This window comes from Passer montanus, unplaced genomic scaffold (assembly GCF_014805655.1).
Source record: "Passer montanus isolate IOZ18808 unplaced genomic scaffold, ASM1480565v1 scaffold144, whole genome shotgun sequence".
In the NCBI taxonomy this organism is placed as follows: domain Eukaryota; kingdom Metazoa; phylum Chordata; class Aves; order Passeriformes; family Passeridae; genus Passer; species Passer montanus.
In genome coordinates, this window is record NW_024361386.1 from 52,037 (window position 1) to 74,727 (window position 22,691).

At 49.8% G+C, this 22,691-nt stretch overlaps 1 protein-coding gene across 1 annotated transcript in view; it reads left to right on the forward strand.

Moving 5' to 3' along the window:
• Window positions 1-22,691, forward strand: part of MYH10 (myosin heavy chain 10) — a 78,856-nt gene that overhangs the window by 19,235 nt on the left and 36,930 nt on the right. The window contains exons 3-5 of the mRNA XM_039700766.1: window positions 5,832-5,859; window positions 15,127-15,229; window positions 22,366-22,458. Coding sequence (XP_039556700.1) covers window positions 5,832-5,859; window positions 15,127-15,229; window positions 22,366-22,458 — 224 coding nt within the window. The remainder of the gene's footprint in view (window positions 1-5,831; window positions 5,860-15,126; window positions 15,230-22,365; window positions 22,459-22,691) is intronic.

The window sequence follows — 22,691 nt, forward strand, 5'->3', positions numbered from 1 at the left end:
TTTGTTTGGAAAGGAGAAGAGCAAAAGTTAAAGGAGTGAGCTTACATCTTCAAACTGAAGGGCCTCCTTGGATCATTGTCTCCGTGGACAGTGTAATCTTTGTCTAAACAAAATTATTCTACGTGGGAAGCAGAACAACTTAAGCAGGATTGATGGAGAGTGGAAACCAGGGCTGTGCTGAGGCTCTGCAGTCCAAATAAACTTTGTCCAGCCTGTGGCTTGCCAGCTCCTACTGATCTTAGGTTACTGCTAAGCAGAATGCAAATAAGGGCTGAAATGGAAGTGCAGGGATGGCCTGGGTGGGTTTTCATTTCTCCTGGGGAGCTCCTTGGGTGAGTGAGGGCTGCAGGGAGGCAGGGATCCGCTCCCCTGCGTGTCAGTGCCTCTGTGGGTGTCAGGGGCAGGTCCTGGCAGCTCTGGCCAGGGCAGTTTTCCCCTCTGGATTGTCACTGCCCTTCAGCTGAGCTGCTGAGCCCCCTGTGAGCCCCTGGGCACTGAGCTGGCCCAGCAGCCGTGCCTGGCCAGAGCTTGGCACTGTGGGCACCAGGAGCACTGGCCCAGCCCAGGGAGCTTCCCCTGGTTTTCTGCAGGCTGGAGCTGCCTGGTGTGCTCTGCTCATCTCCCAAATTACAGCAGCCCCTGTTTGATTCAGGGCTGGGTCAATCACCCCAGACCTTTAGGGGAGCAGCACCTTACCCATGAACTGCTGGTCACCAATGCAGCAGCTTTGCTGTCATTTCTCAATTAATTCTACTAAAGCTTCTCTTAATGACTGTTAATAAAGGGAGTGAAAGGCTGACAGTGAAATCTAAACCATATTTAAGGTTCTTCCAGCTTCATTAGGGCTAAAAAGCCCAGCCAAGTGCCAGTTGTGGCTGGCTGTGGTGGGGAGGCTGCTGCAGTGGGCAGGACAGAGTCCTGTTTGTTCTGTCCCCTGCTGCTGACTCAGCCCTGGCTGCCAGGCTGAGCACGTCACACTTCTCTCCTCAGGAATTTGGGGAATTTCAGGCTAATGTTGCAAATGCCTCGCTCGTGATCTCTGAACAGTCTCAGTTCCCAGCTGGGCCAGCCCTCCCGGGCTGGGGCTGAGGAGTAACGAGCGTGGCCACCTCGTGTGCTGGGGCACAGAACAGCCCTGCCTGCAGTGCTGTGGGTCACTGGGACAAGCGCAGGCTGAGCCAGGACTGGGCTTTGGGTGACCTCTGCTATGTAGCACTGCTAATTATTAACTTCATGTGCTCAGCCAGCACAACCTGGAGCGTGCCTCTTGTGGTTTATCTCAAACCATCCACAAGAAGGGACAGAACCACTTCATTTTTTCCACCCTTTTTAATAAAAGCTGTTGTTATTTAACTGAAATAGCAGGGACACCAGGAGTGTTTACACCAATGCTCCACCCCACAGCGAGGAGGGGTTTGGCTGAGCCTGCCCTGCAGTGGGGCAGCAGTGAAGTTCTGGTGGTTGAAGGGTGTGTGGCAGCTGGAGCTGGCACTCCTCAGCCCCAGAGGAAGTGCAGGAGACACTGGCTGTGCCTGGGGTGTATCAGGCTGTGTGGGCAGCACCAGGTGAACACCAGGGCTGGCAACTGCTGAGTGATGGAGAGCAGCCCTGGTGGGCTGGCCTTTGAAGCTGGCTGCAGGGACAGGGTTTGATGTAATTCTCCATGGAGTGATGTCTGGGCACTTTCAGTCTTCTGAGGGAAAAGTGTCTGAGCACTGATGGAGCAAAGCTGATAAATCTTATTATTCTAGGACTTAAAACCACTGGATAGCCACGAGGAGTGGGCTGCATCTGAGTTTGATCTTTCCTCTGGTATAAATTAATGTTACACCTTTTCAGAGAAAGAATGAGAATTTTTGTGAGTCCACTGCTTGGCAGTTTCAAAGAAATAGGGTTGGATGTAAAACCTGACCAATATATGAATGAGCTGGTGATGACAAGGCAAGAAGAAAAAAAATGAATGCAGTCTGAAGGTGAACCAAGAGAAATGGCTTCTCCTGAAGTGTCCTTGAGAATTTCTCACTCCCAGAGGTTCCTTTCAGCTGCTGGAAGCATAGTGCAATGATCCTGCTCACCTTTCTTGGAGATACCTGTGCTGTTTCCATCCTTCAGTCACCTGAGCCCTCCCGAGGAGGTGACAGTGACACTGCCCAGCTCCAGGGCACTGCTGGCTCTGTCACATCAGATACCTTGGGCATGCACAGGTTCAGCTTCTTTAAAACTTTAAACACTTGGTGAAATTTAGGTGTTAAAACTTGAAATATCAGCTTTGTGTTATTAGCAAGTGTCCTGCTTCCTGCAGAGCTCCCTGGAGGGCTGGGTGGGTCACTGGGGGCACGGTGCTGATTTGTTCCTGCAGGCTGCCCTGGCTTTGGGGAGCTGCACTGAGGGGCACTGAGCTGCCAGGGAGGTGCCATGCAGCATAACCAGAGCTCTGTGGTGCCCAGAAGTGTGTCAGGGCACACTTGGCCTGCCAGGTGCCCAGCTAGCAAACTTGTGCCTGTCACTCTTCCTGCTGGCTCTGGGCAGAGGTGTTTGCTGCAAGTCACTCTCACAGTGCTAAGTGTTTGATGATAGTTTGGGGAGTAACCAGGCAACATTTTAAAGGCAAACACAAATTAAAGAGGCGTGCTTCATCTCTGTAACCAGATCTCTTCCCATGTTTATCAGCCCAGCAGGAAAATAGGAAAAATAAAATAATTGGAAGCTTGGACCTGAGGAGTGGCACAGGGACACCTGTGTGCCCTCCTTGTCCTGTGGCATCCATGGACAGCCCTGGGAGAGCTCTGGCAGCAGCAGAACCTGTGCTGTGGGAAGGCCCCTCTCCCCCAGGCACTGACCTGTTTCCCCAGAACTTGTCAGGAATGCAATTTTGAAATGACCTTGGCTGGAGTGACATCTGAGCCTGTTCACCTACAGCACAGGGCACATACACAGCAGCTCCTTGGAGCCTGCAGCCACAACAAACAGGGAGCCAGGGCTTTTCCTGGGGTGTGCTGCGTGGCACCTGAGGATGAAACACCACCTACAAATAAACAAGAGCCCTCCCCTCCCTGCACAGGCCTCTTTTTAGAAAGCCAGATTTCTCCTGTTTGAGAAATACCAAAGAACTTGCCTCCTCCACCTGCCAAAGAAGCAGGAATTTGTTTTATATCTGCTCCAGAAATGGGGCTGGCATTTGATCACTGCTCTGGACAGGGAAAAGGAAAGGCTGTGCCGCAGTGAATGATCCACAAGAATTTTGTGCTTGGGTTGAGGAAGGACCAATAATAACCTGCACATAAGAACCATTTTCCTCTGCATGCTGTTCTGCTGGCTGGATGTGTGGCAGCCCATTGCTTTCCCTCCAGGCTGGGTTGGGAAAGCAGATTTAACTTTTTTCACCCTGGCTCACTTGTTTCATGTTCTCACCTTAAACAAGGGATTGTGAGACAGTCAGTGTCTGTGTAAAAGTCACTCTTTGATAAGAATTGTAATCAGAGAGAGGTTAAAGCCCGAAGCAGGTAAGGCACCTGTGGAATTGTTTTCCTAGATCTGAGAATGAGTGCTAATTCCAAAAATGCCTTTCTGGCTGGGCACTTCACTCAGGGAAGCTCCAAATGCCTTCTCCCATTCATTCCCAGTCAAATGGTGAGGGGGATCTGGACCTCTGCAATATTTAAAATATCAGTGTAGTGAAGGGTGGCTGGGGCAGAGCCAGCTGCAGGGGCTGGGTGTCTGTGTGCCTGGAAATCCTGTGCTGGGAGACAGCTCCTGTGCTGTCCCTGCAGCCAGGCTGGGGAAGCACCTGCTCTGACATCAGGGCTGCAGGCACACTGTGTTCTCTGGGGAGAAGGAGCTAAAGAAACCAGCCATGGATGACCCTTCCACATCAGTCATTTGTCACAGTGCCCTGGCAGGTCAGCTCCTTCCTGGGCCACAGGGCCCCTGGCACTGCCTGGGCATCACCCCAGCCTCCACGGGGGTCTGGTGTCAGCTCAGGGCTGGGGAGGCATCAAAGGCACAGCTCAGAGCTTGCTGCTGCCTTCCTTCCACCTGCCTGCTCTGGCAGCTTCCGAGTCCAGGTGGACACAGAGAGGTGGGTTTGGAGGGACCTGCTTGAGTGCAGGTAATTGTCTTTGTAGGGGCTGTGTCACTTCAGGCTCCTGGGCAGAGAAAGTTAAAAAGCTTGGCTGCACTTGCTGGAGCTTCTGGCAGTGGCAAGTAAATACAACTTTCTGGACTTGTAGATTTTCTCTAAATTTAATTGGGTAAGGAGATTCATTTATAGTGTGCCTTGTGTGTTGTGGCACAGTAGCATTGCATGGTAGATGCACAGGTAACAAATGTCATGTTACAAAGCATTGACAAACTCACACTGTCTTTAAATAAATTAAACTTCAAGGCAAATCTAGCTGTGCTAACTTTTTTGAAGTGCTAAACTGAAGAGGTCTAGTTTAGAGGAGGCTGTGTTTTTTGAGGTAATGGCCCAGCTACAGTGCCAAAATTAGGGTGAAGTTATTCCTGGGAAGCAAGAAAGGGAAAAATCAGCTTGTCACTTTAAAGAAATGCCTCAGTAAATACTAAAGCTAAGAAGCACTGGCTTTCAGCTCTGCTCAGGGTACCAGCTTGGCTTTCATCCAGCTGTTCCTTCTGCAGGAGCAAATGACCTGTGCTGTCCTGCATCCCTTCTGGCCATGCAGCTGTAGGGAGTGATCCAGGGGCATCCCTGCAGCCTTGGCAGGAGGGGCACCAACACTTGGAGTTTTTCTCTCCCACTTTTAATCATCTGAACTAGTATTCTTCAGTTGTCCTGCACTCATTCTGCTGTTTGTTTCCCTAGGAGGGGTTTTTGGAACTCACATCTGCTTGCAGGACACAGCCAGGCTGCAGGCTTCACCTGCTGAGGCACGGCCAGGGCAGCTGCTCTGCACAGAGGCCAGGCCAGCACTCCCAGTCCTTGGTATTTTTGAACAACACACTCCAAGTGCAACTGACTGCGTGTTTTTAACATTTTTCAGACAGAAAGCACCTCCATTTTTGGTCATTTTTGGTGTTAATGCAGTCTAGAACTTGCCAGGGGAGGCATCTGTGGCTCAGGCTGTGCTGGCAGGGTGCAGCAGCACCTGCCTGCTCTGAAAGGCTTGGGCTGAAATGTGCTTGCTGCAGGTATATTCCCATGTTTTGATGATGGAATTTTTAAAATGGTGCTGAAATACATCCTGTGAAGCTCTTGGCATGATGAAATAGCCCTTGCAGGCTGCACCTGACCTTCAGGAGTTCTTCCCAAAGGTCGTGAGCGTGGCACAAAGTGCTGAGCAAATGCTGCAGCACTTTTGTTTCCCTGGATGTCCTTTGGACAAGGCTTTCATGAATAAGCTGAATTGTGGGAGCTCTTCAGGCCTGCATGTTCATTTAAAAAGGAGAACAAAGCTGGGGAGGAAAGCACTTGTTTGCTGGAGATGGCAGTGCTCTTTCCAGGAGTGTGGTTGTCAGTGCTGTGTGCTTGAAACTGCTCATGTAAGGTTTTATATTCTTGATGCATTCAGAATAAAAAGTGTTAGGGCTGCTTTATCTGAAAATATAGTTAAAAGCCTTACAGTGGATGATTATGAAATTTAACCAGAATTTTGACTTCATTATCTGAAATGTCAGGACTTCTAGGAACTTCTAAGCTGTTTGAGGGGTGTGTGCATGTGAAATGGGGACATTATTAAAATTGTTTCAGAGTGTCCTTCGAATTGTTAAACTGGAAAGATGAACGTTAGAAATGCTTAATTAAAGGGAGCTGTTTTGCAGATTACAGAGCAGTGTAACAAACCCCTATAACCATGTTTGTTCTTGTTTTGCAGACCGTGAGGACCAATCAATTCTCTGCACGTGAGTGATCCTTTTTCATTTGGCACTTTGGGGAGTCTGTATTGTGAGAGGGGCTTTGATACAGCTGTGGGAGGCAAAGCTTGGTCTTCAGTCTTGACAGGCAGTGGGAAAAGATGTGGCATGAAGTGATATTTAATATGGGGATATAGTGTTTAGTACTGTAATTCACATTATTGAGTTTCCTAGGCATGTTCCACTTAAGAAATTTAAGTGATTTAAAACGTCAGTGGAGAGCTCTGCATCCACCCCAAAAGCTTTAATAAGTTCATTTCTGTAATGCTGTGCTGTGACTGCTCAGTGGGAAAGGCCTGGGGATGACCAGATCCAAAAGTGGGTCTGGAGACCCTGGGCACAGCTCAGCTCTGGGTCTGCCTGCAGGCAGGGTGACACCAGGGCTCCCTTTTCACCTGAGCTGAGGTTTCCCTGGGATGTGCTTGGGAGGGAGAGCACCAGTGGGGTTTGAGGCTTTGACCCTCCTGAGTGCTCCGTGCTGGGAGTGCAGCTGCAGGGGTGACCCAGCTCCTGCGCTCTCCCCCGTGGACTGTGTGTTCCTGCAGCTTCCTGCACTGCTGGGAGTGTCAGGCAGGCAGATAAGGATTCCCTGGTGCCCGGGGAGCCCGGCTGGCCCAGCCCCAGCTGCACAGAGTGGGGCTCTTGTGCTCAGTCCCTGGCCAGCACTCGGTGTGCCAGCCCGGAGGCACGAGGGGCAGGGGAGCTGTCCCTGCTGGGGGCAGGATGGCTCCTCTGGGCTGGGGGTGTCTGAGGGGCAGGATGGCTCCCCTGGGCTGGGGGTGTCTGAGGGCAGGGGAGCTGTCCCTGCTGGAGCAGCCTGGGGCAGGATGGCTCCCCTGGGCTGGGGGTGTCTGAGGGGCAGGGGAGCTGTCCCTGCTGGAGCAGCCTGGGGCAGGATGGCTCCTCTGGGCTGGGGGTGTCTGAGGGGCAGGGGAGCTGTCCCTGCTGGAGCAGCCTGGGGCAGGATGGCTCCCCTGGGCTGGGGGTGTCTGAGGGGCAGGATGGCTCCTCTGGGCTGGAAACCTCACCGTGGCTCTGTCCTGCAGGGTGCAGCAGGGTCGGGGGTCTGAGGGACAGGTCCATGCTTGGTGCCCGGCCCTGGTGCCCTGTGCTGGGGACGTGCCCTGGCAGGACCCTGCTGCCTGGAGCAGCTCGCTGGGGACATTGGCTGCTGCAAGGGGGCCTGGCCTCAGTTTCCTGCTGACATGGAGGGATTCAAGTCTCCATTGTGTGCTCCCTGCATTAGCTCTCAGAGTCTGTGCAAGACTGAGGCTGGATCCTTTCAAGCCATGCCTTTTCCAGCCATGGATGCAAGATTCTTGCATCCCATGAATACAAGATTCTCAGGGCCTAAGGACACAGAAGCAAACAGAGTTCTGTGCTTCAGATAAAAGTTGATCTGGTTAACTCAGGCTTGGCTAGGTCTGTGGCTCCTGCTCCTAGCAGGACTTGTGTTTTGTGTGATGACTGTTCCATGTGCAATGCACAAAGCAGCCCTCAAAGCAGGGATGGGATCCCAGAGTGAGAAGAAAGGCTTTGTTCCCGTGTGTGTGTGGATGCCTTGGCAGTGTGTGCCTGCCCCAGGTGAATGTTTTGAAGTAGCTTCATGTTTTGTGTCTGCCCGTGAACTTTCCTCTCCTTTGCATGGTCAGCCAAGCCCACAAGGCTGGAATGGCAGTGCTGCAGGATTTGGTGAGTGTCCAATCTGATCATTTACAAACTGGAAAGCCTCTAAGCTCTCCTGCCTTCAACTTTGTCATTACCTCACCTCTAAGGTTCCCCTGAGCTTTTGATCCACCTGCACTGAGTGGACAATTGATCCCTGTTTGTATCTGTACAGAGGGTGGAGTTTGTGCATCTTGTGCTGGGTTCTCCCTTGGCTGAGCTCAGGTGGGGAGGGACAGACATCCTGACAGCCAGACCTTGGCAGAGTGCCACCGTGCTTGGGAGAGCCCTGTTCTTTTGTAGGTCTGCATGATAAACTGGCATTGTGGGGTGTTGAATCCTCCTGGGGAGCGGGACAGGGCCAGGGGGCAGCAGGCTGGGGAGGGATCCCCTGGTTGGCTCGGGGGTGGGAAGGGGTCCAGGACTTGCACTGCTGGGCCTGGTGGTGAGGTAGACTGTGTGTTCCCTTCATGGCACTGGTTTTGCAGGTCCTGGACTAAGGCAGGAGTAAATGAAGTGCCAGGAGAATGCTCACCACACCGGAGGTGGTTTCAGAAACTCCTGTGGCACTTCATAAGACTCATCTTCTCATCCCAAACTTGCTGTCTCAGGACCTGGGTCACCTGCTTGACCCTGGTGTTTACTGGGGCCGGGAGCCCTCAGAATACTCTCTCATTGCTCCAGTAGGAGTGGTTCAGGGTGGCTAATGGGGAAAAACCACCTGCTGAGAGGTGCCCTGAGCTGAGTGGGCAGTTGTGGTGTGCCTGTCATTTCCCTGTCTCCAGCTGCCTGGGCAGGAGCTGTCTGGACAGAGCTGTCCCAGCTGCTGAGGGTCTGCCTGCTCTGCACCTTCTCCTCCCTCCCCCTGCCTCTGCTGGTGAAGTTTCCTGGTTTTTTGCTTCCATGGCCTTTAGAGGAGGGGCAGTCACTTCTCCAGCAATGGTGTTTGAAGGACACTTTAGAGGATTTCTGGATCCAGCCCCTTTTCTTCTTGGCAGCCAGGAGTGCTGCTTTGGGGGGTATTCCTGGGTTAGGGCTGGTGCTGTGACGAGCCCTTGGGTTCTTGTTCCTCAAAGATTGTCTCTGCAGTTCTCCAGATGCCTCCCTTGGGTTCTGGCCTAGGGAGTGTCTGATCCATTTGTACTTACTTGGGAACCTTTGAACACTCTGGTGCTCAGTTTTGTTGTCACCTCACCTGCAAGGTGACCATCAGCTTTTGATCTTCTGAGCTCAACAGACAACTGAATGCTGGTTTGAATGTGGCACACATGGCATTTTTATCCTTGGCATGAGAGTGTCATTGAATCTGGGGTAGAGGCAGTGTCATTGTCCTCCCCTGTGCAGATCTTTAGGAAACACCATCCACAAAGGCCTGCACTGCTGCAGTCACTGGTCTGGTAAATAACAACCTCTGTGAAGAAGTTGAGTGCAGATGGATCTTCTTAAGAAATTCACTTTGCTGAAAGTTCTTTTAATTTTTTTTTTTTGAGAGCTGTGCTGAAGAAAAACTTTTCCATTCCACTTGCTTCTGGTTTGTGTGTTGGCTCATGGTGGTTCCTCCCCTTCCCCATCTGCCTGTGTGAGCCCAGGGATGAAATTTGTAGAAGGAACTTTTAGATGAAATTATTTATTATGGATGGGCTTTTCTCCCAGTGAACCAAAGTCCTTTTCCCATATCCAGCAGCCTCTGCTGCTCCATGGCACCCCCTGATTGTCTCAGGAGCAGTGATGGGATTTCTTCTGTGCCCTTTGGCCTTTCACCAATTGAAAAACCCAAATATGGGTTTTAGTCACAGGAACAGCTACAGCTCCCAAATCCATTGGACAATCCATGGGTGAAAGCCAGATTATTGCCTGGCTGAAGATGAGATGGGAGGAGCTGCACAAACAGTAATGGTGAGAATTTCTTTTTAGCTTTGAAGTTGGATGGTTTAATCTTGGGCTGCTAACCACTAACAGATGGTGAGAGGCTGCTGGAGCTCTCCTCTGCCTTGCAGTTTAGTTCATCCAGCTTTGTAACAAAAAGCAAACCAGCAGCCCTCAGAACCAGCACTTTCCTGGGAAGCTGGACTCAACCAACTTCCATCTCATCATTCCTCCTTGATGGGACCAAAAATGAAAGTTTATTTTGGACTTTCTCTCTGTAAATTCTTAGTTTGCTGAAAAGAAAATAAAATATGTGTAGTTCCACAAACTTCATGTTCCTTCTAGCTTATAAGTCATATATATATATATATAATATCAGTAATATATTTGTGTCCAGAAGCAGTGGCTTTCAGCCTGACTCAGCATCCGTCAGTGGTTTGTACAGAGATGTGATGCCACCACTGCAGCATTCCCAGGCCTTCCTGCACATTTTCCTGTTTCTGTGGGATGTCAGGCTGGGCTGAAGAGCTTTTCAGGGTGTTGTTTTTTTAAAATGATTTTTCCCCTGGAGAAGCTGCAGCTGCTATTTTGTGAAGTTTTGGTGTTTCTGTGCTCACTGAGCATGCCAGGCTGATGACCAAGATGAAGAAATTAGTGTTGTGGTAGTTAGGAATTTGGGAAATACTGAAGAAAGCTCAGAAAATGTGCTGCAGTGCACTTTTAAAGGCAGTGTGTTCTGAAGTGGAGACTCTGAGCACAGACCTCTGGCATTCCCAGAGCTGGGCCTGGGCCTGATAAAGAGGTGTCCAGCAGATGCTTGCAGCCCTACAAGGATATCTAATCTGGGCTGGCTTCCGTGGGAGTGATGGGGTGTGGAGGGAAGAGAGGCTGCTTATTAAAGGCCAACAGCAGCAAATACCAAACATTTTTGTATACAACCCCTGGCTGGAGTCCAGCTGGTAACATTCCCATGGCAAGTGGTGTGGAGATGATGGGGAGCATCAGCAGGGAAAGGAGCAGCTCCAGAGCAGCCACGTCCATAGTAAAGCCAATTAATGACTCTTTGCCAAACTATCAGTTATACCTCTTGCAGAAAATAAGGCAGGTGATTAAGACACCCTTTAATTACAGGTCTTGTCTGTAAATATCTGTTAATTTGTAACTGGCAGATGATCTGCTCAGTTGTGCCTGAGAATAAGTGTCTCCTCTGTTCTTTGCAACTGCTGTTGTGGCAAGGACAAAAGGCCATTGTTGGGGCTCTTACATAGGCAGTTACTTTCTCCTCCAAACAATTTAAGTGCATATTTCCATATTTCCGTGGTTTGGGGCCTTCTGTGAGTGGCTGCTTCCATGGGAGGAGGCGTTGCTGGCCAGGGAGCTGTGAGCAGCAGGGGGGTTCAGTGTGCTGGGACCTTGCCCTGGTGCCTCTTCTTCAAAGGGGACCCTGTGCTGCCACATCAACTTCTCATCCCAGGGCTTCTCCTGATCATCCCATGACTGAATTCCTGGGGCAGAGGAAGGGTTTGAGTCACCCAGCCATCCAGAATGTCAAATCCTGACTTTGTTTGGGTTAGTTTTTCAGGAATTTAAATCGCAGAGATGATCTCCAGCTGCCTCTGGCCGTCCTAACACATTCCACATCTTCAGGAACACTGAGGCTGTGCCCAGGCAGCAGGATAAAGCACAGCCTGCCTTGGCATTGCAAAGCCTTCCTTGGATGTGTGGCTTTGTGTCCCTGTGTCCTGTGCTGCTCGTGGCACTCGCTGCCTTGTGGGATGGAATTAATGGCTCTCTGGGGAAGGGAGCTGGAGAGGGGCCAGTGGCCTTCAGTAAACAACCTGAACCTCAGCTGATTTCCCTGCAGCCCACAAGGCATTTCCCAGGTCAGGGAGGGGTGGTGGCCCTGCCACGCCGGGTGCTGTCACTGTCACAAGGTGTGTGAATGCTTCAGACCTGCCTGGCAGTAAGGAAAGCAGCTGTTCCACTACTCTTGTCCTTCAGAAACCGTGTTTCCTCCTGGAACAGACCCCTTGGAAGGGCACTGGGCTGTCCCTGGGGTAATACCTCCCCTGGGATGTGCTGTGGGGAGAGCACCCCACCCCTGCTCTTTGCTGTGTCCCTGTGACTCCTCTCCCTGTGACCTGCCTGTTCTCCAGGGAGAGCCCATTCAGTGCTGGAAGTGCTTCTTGTGCCAGGTTTGGGCCCAGGCTGCTCAGGGGAAGAGCTGCAGCTGGTTGAGTCACTGCCTGGATTTTCCTAACCAAATTGGAGCTGGGATGAATTTGCCTGGAGAGTTCTGGGCTTTGCTGAAAATGACACTCCAGCTTTACATGCAATGAATTCAAAACCATGTTCAGCTTTAAAGTGCTCATGCTGGCTAAACTTTTCCTCTTTTAAATGTGCATGAAGCTGCTTCAAAGCAGGAGCTTTGCTGCTCCAGGGAAGAGCACTTGGACATGGGATCCTGCATGAATTCACCAGGCACTGGCAGGCTTTGTTTGACCTGTCCCTGGAAGGTGGCTGCCAAGGGAGAGATGCCTCAGCTAGGGGATGGAATAACCTTGTGCTGCCAGCTGGAGCTAAGGAGGGGTTGCTTCCTTGGGAGCACAGTTGGGCATAGCCCATGGCTGGAGCTGAGCTCTTGATTCTGCCAGTGGAGCTGAGCCTGGAAAGAAGGAGGTGAAATCATTGAGCAGAGCTGCCACTGGCTGAGGTGAGGCTGCTGCTCAGCACGGGGCTTTAGTTGTTTCATTTATGGCAACAGATCGAGTTGTATTAAAACAAAGCTTAGAAGAAGTTAGGCTTTGGCTTTGTGATTCCATCCCCATTCCATAAATACTGTGCGTGGTGTTACTCAGAGTTTACCTTTTTTGGGCAGGTTGATAGAGGTAGAAGATTTTAATTTATTTTTGTAATCCATGTGTTTGCACTCCTGGGAAAGAACCAAAGTATGCAGATGTCATTATTCCTGTAAATGCAAAGGACTTTATCCTAAATCTTCTAGTTCTTTCATAGTATGTGGCAGCAGAGCTATTTGCCACGATGCTGCAGGAAATATTTGGCATTCTTGTAAGCTCCAGGGAGAGCAGGACTGGGATGATAACATCCGCTGGGGCTGCTTTTGAATGAGGTCTTGCACAAAGCCTCTCTCTAAAATACCCCTCTGATAGATTTAGGGGGTTTTTAACACAAGGAATGTGTTTCAAGCTGCTGCCTTTCCTGTGCCTGTGCAGCTTTGCTGCTGTGTCTGACTCCTCCAGCCCTGTGCTGCCCTTTCCAGAGCTGACATCTGAGCTGTAGTTATTGTAGCAGCTTCTCTGCACTGCATGTGTTACAGGAGATTTGCCTCCTCTAAAATGTAATAAACCTTTTTCTTGTGATTTGACAGAAAAGATTATTTCTCTAGCTTTACAGGCACAGCTAATAGTGCATTCCCAAGCTCTGCTGACAATAAGAACAAATTGTATTGTTTTAAAATGTAAATGTATATTTTGCCATGCTTCTTACTTCTCTTACCTGCTGGAATAGTTTTAGCATTAGCATTTTTTAATACACATCCAGAAACAGGCAAAGCTGCTTTTATTATTGCTCATGGTCATGAATTATGTTAATGTAAACACTGCAGTGAAAGGGAAATGAGAAATAAAGACTTGAGAAGCAAGAATTGGCACCTGATGGTTTGGGGCTTTTTTTTTCTGCTTATCAGCATTCACATTTGCCTTGTTTGTGGGGACTCTGGGCTGGGTGGAAATGGGATTTTTCATCAAGTCAGAGGGTGTTGTTCCACTTGTCCACTTGTCCCAAAGTGCACCCACTTTCTGGGTTTCGTAGTGATGGTATCTTGGCAAAAAGGAAACCCAGTTACCCATTAGCCAGTTCTCAGAGTGATCTCCTTTGCAACCAGCTTTTCAGGTAGCAGCTTCCAGGCTTTTGCAGGCACTGAGCAAAGCCAGCCCGGTCCGTGAGTGTGCAGGGAGCTCCCTGGGAAGCTCTGGGCACTGCAGAGCTTTCTTACCTCCATATCCTGTGCTGCTTTCTGGCTGTGGGAGGAGTGGAAGCCAAGTGGCTGCAGGCAGGAGCAGATGGCACCAGTGAGCCAGGGTGAGGCTCAGCACTCTGCAGGCCACAGCTGGTCCTGAGGCTCAGCAGCATCCCACAGCTCATCTCTAGAGCCATTTTACCCGGGGTTTTCCAGCCAAACCTGGGGTTTCTGCTGTTCTCTCAGGTCAAACAGAAGCTGTTCCACCTGGAACTCCTGTGAGGAGTGCCACGAGCTGCAGTGGGTGTTGGTTCTTGCTCCTGGGTGCAGGAATGCCCATCCCGCCACCCTCCAGCAGAGGTTCCCCTCTCTGAGGGCAGAAACCCCGTGGGGTTGCTGGGATTTTAGTGTTGGAAGGTGAGGAGCAACGAGAGTATTTGAGTCTTGACAATCTGGGCTAGTGTCAGTGTCCTTCCTGTATCTGCAGAATTGGAATTCCAGGTGCTCCCTGGGCTCCCTCTGCAGTGCTGAGGGCAGTGTGAGGATGGGGATGCTCCTCAGCTCTTCCCTGATCCACAGCTGCAGGTCTGGAGGTGCTGAAGCCCTCAGCAAATGCAGATCAGCTACAAAACTGGGGTGTATGATGAAAAAGGCTGCACAAGAATGTGCTCAAATTCCCCTGCTAAATGAACATTTCCATTGTAAGTAGCTTAGAGGAGGAATAAGCGGGCAGGGAAAATGTGTGCTTGTCATTCTTACAAAGGAGCTGGCTTCCAAACTGTTAACTTCTGAGCAACTGTTGAATGGCAGGAGTGCTTCCACTCTTTCCATGCAAATCCCCATAATAAAACCCTTTTTAGCTTCCCACACTTCAGAGCTGCTCACAGCAGTCTCTGTCTCCCTGGAAATCTTCCTTCAGTGGCTTGCACTGTTTGAGCCCTGCCTAAGGCACCCCTGAATCCCTCTGGGGCGGGATTTGTATGAAGATCAGACCTAGGTTAGGGAAAAAAAACCCCAAACTGTGATTTCTAGAGCTGTAGTAACCTCATTTGTGATTGCATGAACTTGGTCACATTTCCTGCCTTGAATATCTCCTGTAAACCTCTCCATAAATTCTGTCTAAACATGGTCTGCTTTAAATCCACCTCTGGCTTAAAAATGAAGTGTGCATTTGCTATCTTTATTGATCTGTGAACTCTGCCGCTCTGCACTGATAAAAATTCATTTCTTCATGGTTTCATGTAGCCCTGTGGCCTTAAACGTATTTTTAACCTAGCAAAGACTCCGAGGTGAGCAGTGGAAAGAAAAGAGTCTCTTGTTTAAGGGGTGTTTTACTGCACTCTCTTTCTGGCTCCTAAAGGTACTGAGTGTTTCCCTTAACTTGGTAATTCCCATAACCAACCCTGGTATATTAAAATTGTGCTAAGTGTAAAAGTGTGTGTGTGTATATCTCATGATTTAAAAATAAAAATGTATCTGCACCCCAAAACCTTCTGTCTGCAGTGATGTGTTTGCTGGCACCTTGGCTGGCAGAGGGGTTCAGGCATAAAGCCAAAAGCTCTTAATCAAACTGGTGTCACACCTGGTATCAGCATCCTGAAGCTCAGGGGATCTTTGGGATGAAGGAGGGATTTTACACAAACACCTCGTAGCTCCCTGCAGCATCCCTGCTTTTGGTCTGTAAACAAAGGATTGCTGAGTTGTTGAAGGTGAATTCTGAAGGAATTGTCTGCCCTGTTTTGCAGAGGTGAATCTGGTGCTGGGAAGACTGAGAACACCAAGAAGGTTATTCAGTACCTTGCTCATGTTGCTTCCTCCCATAAAGGAAGAAAGGACCATAATATTCCTGTAAGTTGGGCTATTTTCTCATTTCTTCATTGCTCTTTTCTCAAATTACCCTCTTTGCATTTCAAAAAATGACTTTTTAAAAATTAAACTGTAATATAATCTGTGCAGTTTTGTCTCAACCATTATTTTCTCTTTAGCAGTGGCTGAAATGAGCAGTTACATCAAAATTTCTAGTCCATGTCAACTGCCTAATTTCTGTTGCGAAATTAAAGGCTTTATACGAATAAAAGCAAAGCTTTCTTATGCAATAAACCCAATTTTTCACAAAGATTCAATAAACCCAGGCAATTCTAACTGAGTTTAGTTCCCACTGGATGCAGTTTTTGGTACTATATTTGTGAACAAGCTTTCTGTGCTTTCAAAAATTAACTTGTAGATGGGAAAAATCATCCAGCTTAAAAACTGCTGTAGAGTTGCTATATCTAGAAGCCAGCATCCAATTAAAAGCTCAGATTTCATTACACTATAAACAAGTGAGTATATACTTCTATATCAGAGAATATTGGCTTTTTTGGGTAGCTTGAAACCAACTCTGATTTATATAGAACTTCCTTCAGATTTCCTGCCAGGCTTCAACATTTGCACTGAATTTTGAGTGATTCTTTGCTTCTAGAAGCCAGGAATGGGTTGAATATTCACTGTTAGGAGCACTTGGATATGTTTGCAGTGAAGTTTTAATTGAGCTTTGCTCCAAACAGTGTCTTGCTGCAATCACAAATGGTTTTCCAGTAGTAATCCTGGTGTCTGTGGTGGCTGCAACCTTCAAGCTGCATTATCTTGTGGAATTGCAGAGTTAGAGACTTAGAGAATTACAGCAAAAGCCTCTGGGATCCAGCCCAGCCTTTGCCCAGCACCCCAGTCCCACTGAGCCACCCCATCAGCTTTGGTCAGGAGGAAATAATGTGAGCCTGTGCACTGGGACTTTCTCAAACTGCTGCTGGTTTTTCACCCAGAAAAGATGGAGATCAGTCTTTGTGAGTGTTTACTGAGCAGGCTGAGGGTGCTGCAGGCCTCGGGAGGAGGATCCTGTCCCCTCTGTGTCACTGGAGTGCCAGCAGTGTCAGGGCAGTGTTCCTGGCCCTGCCATGGTGCTGGCAGGCTGTGACTTGGTGGCACTGTCTGGGACATCATCATCCAGCTCAAGTGATCTGCTGTGAGCTTTGGAGCTGTGCATGTTCTTGGCTTTACCACTGTGCAGCCTTGGACAAACCCAGGTTTTTTTTCAATTTCTACAGAAGCAAAATTGCCAGCAGGCTTTTGGAGAGAGGGGAATTGTGCAGGGTTTGCACCAAGTATTTCTAAATATGCTGTTGACAGCTTGGAATGCCTCAGACACTTCTGGAAGCCTCTTGCCCAGACACCTTTCAAAATGTGCCTCCCTTCAAAGTGAGAGTGCATTGCCCAATCCCCACAAAAGCTGAGTTTTCAAAATCTTGAGGGATGGAGATGATGCAACTGCTCAGGGAGCCTGTGAAGGCCCAGGAAAGAAAGGGGAAAGCTGGGATGTGAACAAAAAGAACAGGGAGTGTCCTGAATAAAAGTCTTGGATTGTGCCCTTTATTCAATGCAGTGCCACAGTGGGCACTGGATTTGCCATGTGTCCATGAAAAATGCAGAATGTTTGTCACCAAACTCATTTTGAAAATATAAATGAGTCTCCCTTGTTGTGAAGCAATTAGTTGGTGTTTATATATTGGGAACAAAGAATGTCTCACCCTCACAGGTGCCACTGGAAGGGTAGGAAGGGTCAGAATGGGGCTTTGAGAAGCAGCCCTAATTGACCCTGTTTGCATATTCATTAGGAAGCTGTAGAGGGCTGCTGGTGATCCACTGTGCAAGCTGTGCATTGCCCTGTGCACAAGAAGATGCTAAAGAGGCTTGTTAAATTAATCCATGGCTTGCAGTCTGCCTGTACCCATCCTGCTGCAGATAGTTATCAGTGACATGTGTCTTTCTGAGCCTGTTTGAATGCCTCATTGATTATTTTTTGAAACAAAGCAATTTGTATGCTAAGCCTAGGGTTAAGTGTGATTTGCCTGACAGGGTGGCTGTAAAAACAGAACAAAGCAGAGGAGCCCCAGAGTGGCACCTCAGAGCAGCTCAGGGGCTCACCAGTGCCTCCTCCAGCTGGGTGGAGGGGAAATGTTCATCCTCTGTGAGGAGCTCTGCCCTGCCCTGCACAGCCTGGCATGGCTGGCATCCAGCTGCTTGTCCATGAGGCTTTCTGTCCCCAAATCCCTCTGTCCTTAGAGCTGGCAGAGTCCTGCACAGCCCTGAGCGCGTGGGCCTTGGACATGGAGTCAGTGGCACGGGGCTGCAGTTTCAGCCTGGATTTCAGTGAGGATTCCTGGGATTGAGGGTGGGAATCTGTGCCCCAGTGTCTCCTTGCCTGGGTGATCCCAAGGTGTGTCCTGGGCACTGCCCTCAGTGTGGGGAGGAGAATGCTGCCAGAGAGACTCCAGAAGTGGGGTTTGGCAGAGCCCTAAGGGGAATAGAGGCTGGGCTCTGCAGGGCAGGGGGAGGGAGAGCTGCCTGCCAGGGCTGGGAGCAGGAGCTCCTCTGAGGCTGAAGGAGGGCTCCAAGTAATGCAGGGTGCCCAGTCTCCATCAGGTGAAACCTTTCAATCAAATGCAGATCACAGAATCCCAGGATGGTTTGGGTTGGAGGGGATGCTGAAGATTATCCAGTGCCGCCCCTGCCATGGCAGGGACCCCTCCCAGTGCCCCAGGGACACTCTCACTGTGCCAGGGACACCCTCACTGTGCCAGGCTGCTCCAGCCCCAGTGTCCAGCCTGCCCTTGGGCACTGCCAGGGATCCAGGGGCAGCCCCAGCTGCTCTGGGCACCCTGTGCCAGGGCCTGCCCACCCTGACAGGAACAATTCCTAATTCCCAGTATTCAATCCAGCCCTGCCCTCCTTCAGCTTCAGGCCATTCCCTGTGTCCTGCCCCCATCCCTTGTCCCCAGTCCCTCTCCAGCTCTCCTGGAGCCCCTTTAGGCTCTGGAAGGGGCTTTAAGCTTTCCCCAAAGTGTTCTCACCCCAAAATGCCTCTATTTTCACTAAACCCAGCTTTCATGTTGGTGCTATTTTAGAACTCATTACTGGTACTTTCAGATTAATGATTGCCTTCAGTGGCTGCCTTTGCCTTGCTGAAATGCTAAATTGCTTCATTTGTTTTATTAATTTCTAAAGAAACAGAATTAGTTTTTGAAGGACAGGATCTCAGGTAGGCTCACTCAGGCTAAGGCTCCCCTGGCTTTCCCAAGGGGCTTTAACTGCCCTCATTTAAACACAGAGAAGTTAAATCTGTGCCTGGTGGTGCTCAGTTCTGTTTCTGTGTGGTTGTGGTGCTGACAGTGCTGGTGTGGGGTGCAGCTGGAGTGCCTGCTTGCTAACTTATCATTTGTTTGTTTGCAATGAACAGCCCGAATCTCCCAAACCCGTGAAACACCAGGCAAGTGGTTTTTTTTTAATGCTTTTCAAGTTATGTAGGAGAACTGATGTATATTCTTCTCTTTGTGCTGATTATGTGGGAAACCTTGAAGGAACACACAGCTAATAGAGAATTTTGGAAATATTTAACTGGCTTTGAGAGAGGGAAGAGTGAGCAGCTCATGAGTTTCACAGCATTGCAAAGGATTTTAACACTTTTAAGCCCTGAAATAAAAAGTTTGCCCTCTCTCCAGCCACTCTCCTCCAAAATACTTCATGTATATTGGGTAATGTGCTGCTGAGAGAGTGCAGAACACTTTTTAAATATTAAACAAAGCACTAAATAAAAGATTTGGTTAATGGAAGCTACAAAAGTCTTTTGATTAAGTGCTTTGTCTGAATATTTTGATCGCTTTGCAAATCACCAACGAAGTCTTTGATCTCAAGTGTGAAAGGCCTGGCATAACCAAAAGCCTTGTGAAATGAAGAATTTCCCCAGAAAAAGTGGTGTGAGCAGAGTGGGATCTGAGTGGAGGTTGCTGACGTGAGCTGCAGCTGCCCTCAGTGCTGCCAGGGGCTGCTGGGCACACCACCCTGCCCATGCCATGCTCCCAATCCCCTGCCCTGCTCTTTGATCCCAGTCCTGGGGGACAGGAGGGATTGCAGGGCTCCAGGTGGAGCTCACCTGCAGCAGGCTTAGGGGGAAGCTGAGGGCAGGATTGTGGGCAGGGACAAACAATTGCTGCCACAAGGGAAATGCCCCACTCTAACCCCAGCTGCTGAGTGGTGCTTTGTGCTGGGCACAGCTTTTACATGAAGCAAGAGCTTTGTCCCAGCTCCCCGGGGTGTGACCAGCACAGAAACTGAAGGCTTAGTCCAGCTGGGTGGATTCCCCCTTGCATTTCTCGGGAGCTGATGAGTGCAGTGTAACTCCAGTGCAAAGGGAAATAGTAAAGGGACCTTTACTATTCCAGTGGGATCTGTTGAAGCAAAAAGCAATCCCTGGGCAGCTGATGCCTCTGGGAGTGTGTGGTACCCCTTAGACCTCTGCAGGCCAGAGTGTGTCTGAGCCATGCTCTCATTTGCAGAAGCTGCAGACATTCCTAGTGAGCAACTTAATCCTCCCTCCTTGCACACATCAGTCACTTCTGAGGGTTTTCACTGAAATATTTGTCAAGTCCAAAAATAGACAGAGTGCTGTTTGGTTGAACCCTTCTTTTGCTTAGAGCTGCTGTGCCAGGGTTGACATAAAACGTTTCTTGGTGAACATTTTAACTGTGGCTGTGGAAAATGCTAATCCCAGGCTGTTGATACTGCATAAGGCATGGACTCATTAACATCTGTGTTTCAATGTCGTGTGGAACTGCAGAGTGGATCCCTGTTGTATGTGAGTAGCATGGAGCTTCCCCTGCCTGCCAGGCCTCCCCAGAGCCACACACTGGGCTGCTGCTGCTCCTGAACTGGGACTCACCTGGCCTTGTCCTGTGCTGCCTGCATGAGCTGTTGCATGACCTCTCTTCTCCCACAGTTCCCATTCTGCTTTTTCCAAGACGTTCTGGGAGATGCCTGTGCAGGAGCTGGCCAGGCTGGAGTGCAGTGTCTGCAAAGCCCTGAGCTCTTCCCAAAGAGGACTGGTTTTGGTGAAAGCAGTCCCTGGAGAGAGGAAACCGCCCAAGCCAGGAGCCTTTTTCACACTGAGGGCTGTGCTTTCCCTGGTGACAGCTGTGACAATTCTGTGTGTGCAGCACCGAGCTCTGCTCGTTCCCATGGTTCTCACCCACAGCTGAGCATCCAGCTGCTCCCTGCAGCTGCCAGGGGTGATGGCACGGGAGCTGCTGAGCCTGCCTCAGCCAGAGATTGGTAAATGTGTTTATCCACATTCCCTGCCGCTTTATTCCAGGTTTATTGCAGGTTTATTGCAGCCCTGATGGGCACTGCCCAGCCCAGGCACTGCTGGTGGCACACAGCCGTGCCAGGGGCACTCACTGTGCAGTGCTGGTGGCACTCAGCCGTGCCAGGGGCACTCACTGTGCAGTGCTGGTGGCACTCAGCCGTGCCAGGGGCACTCACTGTGCAGTGCCCAGGCAGTGCTGGTGGCACACAGCCGTGCCCTGGGCACTCACTGTGCAGTGCTGGTGGCACACAGCCATGCCAGGGGCACTCACTGTGCAGTCAGGGCATTTCTTTTCCAAAACAAAAGCAGTTGGACGTGCCAGCTGTGCCCCACTCCCTGCCCTGGCTGGGGTTTATCCCAGGAGCAGTGCTCAGGGAATGCTGCCCTGGATCTTGGTGTGCCCACAGGAGAGGAGAGGGAAGGTGGGAGCATTCCAGGCTCTGAGGCTCTTACTTGGGAAATTTGGAGAATATCAGCAGCACAGAGTGGCTATAACAGACACCCAGTTTCTCTCCAGTTGCAGGATTTTGTCAGTTTAAAAGTGCCTTTAAGCTGCCACCTTGGCAGCCCTGCCGTGGCACTGCTGCCTCTGCTCTGAGACTCACATTTATTCCTTCTGCATTCATTCCTTCTTTACCTACCCCAGAATTTAGGGAATGTGTAGTCCCAAAGGGAGCACATTTGGAAGTAAGCAGCTTCTGAGCAGATAACTTGAGGTCACTTAAAAAAAGGAGCAGCCATTTATTTCCAGGAGAGCTTGAAATATATTTCAATATACAAATAAAACTCTTTTAGGTGTTAAGTAGTGAATTTTAAAAATTTCTGTCTAAGAATTGACCCCGTGTGGAAGCCTTAAGAGACTTAATGCTTCCTGTTCTTTGATGCTTGGTCTGGGCCTTTATTCACAAGACTATAAATAATTGGAAAAAGCAGGTTCATGAACACGAGTGCCAGATTGGAGACTACATTCCAGACAGCTTCGCTTATTTTTTTTCCCCCAAACCATCCTTCAGAGCAAGAAGACAATGTATTTTCCTGTGTACATTTGTGCCTCCTGGGCTCTTGGAAGCAGCACAGACTTTTTTTGTTACCAGACCTTCTCATGGACAGAACTTGGAAAAGCTGTTGTGCAATTTCCTTGAGATAAGCACTTCAAATTCCAAACTCATTGGCCAGAGCTGACAGAAGCATTTAACAAATGCATTAAACACCCTCAGCAAAGCTGGCTGGATTGAGCAATTTGAAAGCAGTGTTTGTAGCTGGTGTTGCTCAGTTCTGCTGTGCTGGTGTGGCCAGGTCAGGGGTGATGCAATGGGATGAGTTTCAGTCTGCCTGACTGAAGGGGAGTTTCACTCACCTGAAAGTAAGTTTGAAAATAAGTTTTTCTGGGTTTGAAAATAGGTGTTCTGAGATAGCTGTATTGTCAGCACAAAGTTTAAACCTAAAACCTTAAATCACTTAAATTGGTTTCTTCCCTTAAGCACTCAAAGGTCTGTGCCTGATTTCATTAGCCCTAAATGTGAATTTTCTTTCCCATATTCAGTCATTTTCAACATCCATCAAGTCCTGTCTGGTCCCTGCTGTGTCTGTGCGTGTCTCTGTGTGTGTTTTGGTAAAGAAACCCCACCAGAACACCACCCAAACCCCACCACGTTCACCCTGGATGGAGGAAGCTGCAGGTCTGGGACGAGGGCACGATGAGAGTCCCCTTCTGGAGGTGGTGGCACTGCCACAGCCGGGGAGGTGACTGCAGCACCTGAGCCCGTGCTCTGGGTAAATCTGCTTGTGTTTGTGTCTCTGTGCTTTGCAGGGGGAGCTGGAGAGGCAGCTGCTTCAGGCCAACCCCATCCTGGAGTCCTTCGGCAACGCCAAGACGGTGAAGAACGACAACTCCTCGCGCTTTGTGAGTGCCCCTGCCCTGGCAGCCTGCGGGCTGGGCATCATCCCTGCTGCTGCTGCTGCTGCAGAAACCCACCCCCTTGCTAGGTGTTCCTCAGTGCTGTCAGGGGATTCCTCTCTTCTCTTCCCCCATCAATCCAGGTTCTCTTACAATGCCTTCTGCTCTTTGGGCTCACCGAAGGCATCTCCTCACTGGCTCTTGGCAAAGTGATTTATTCTGGCTCCAGCCATCCCCGA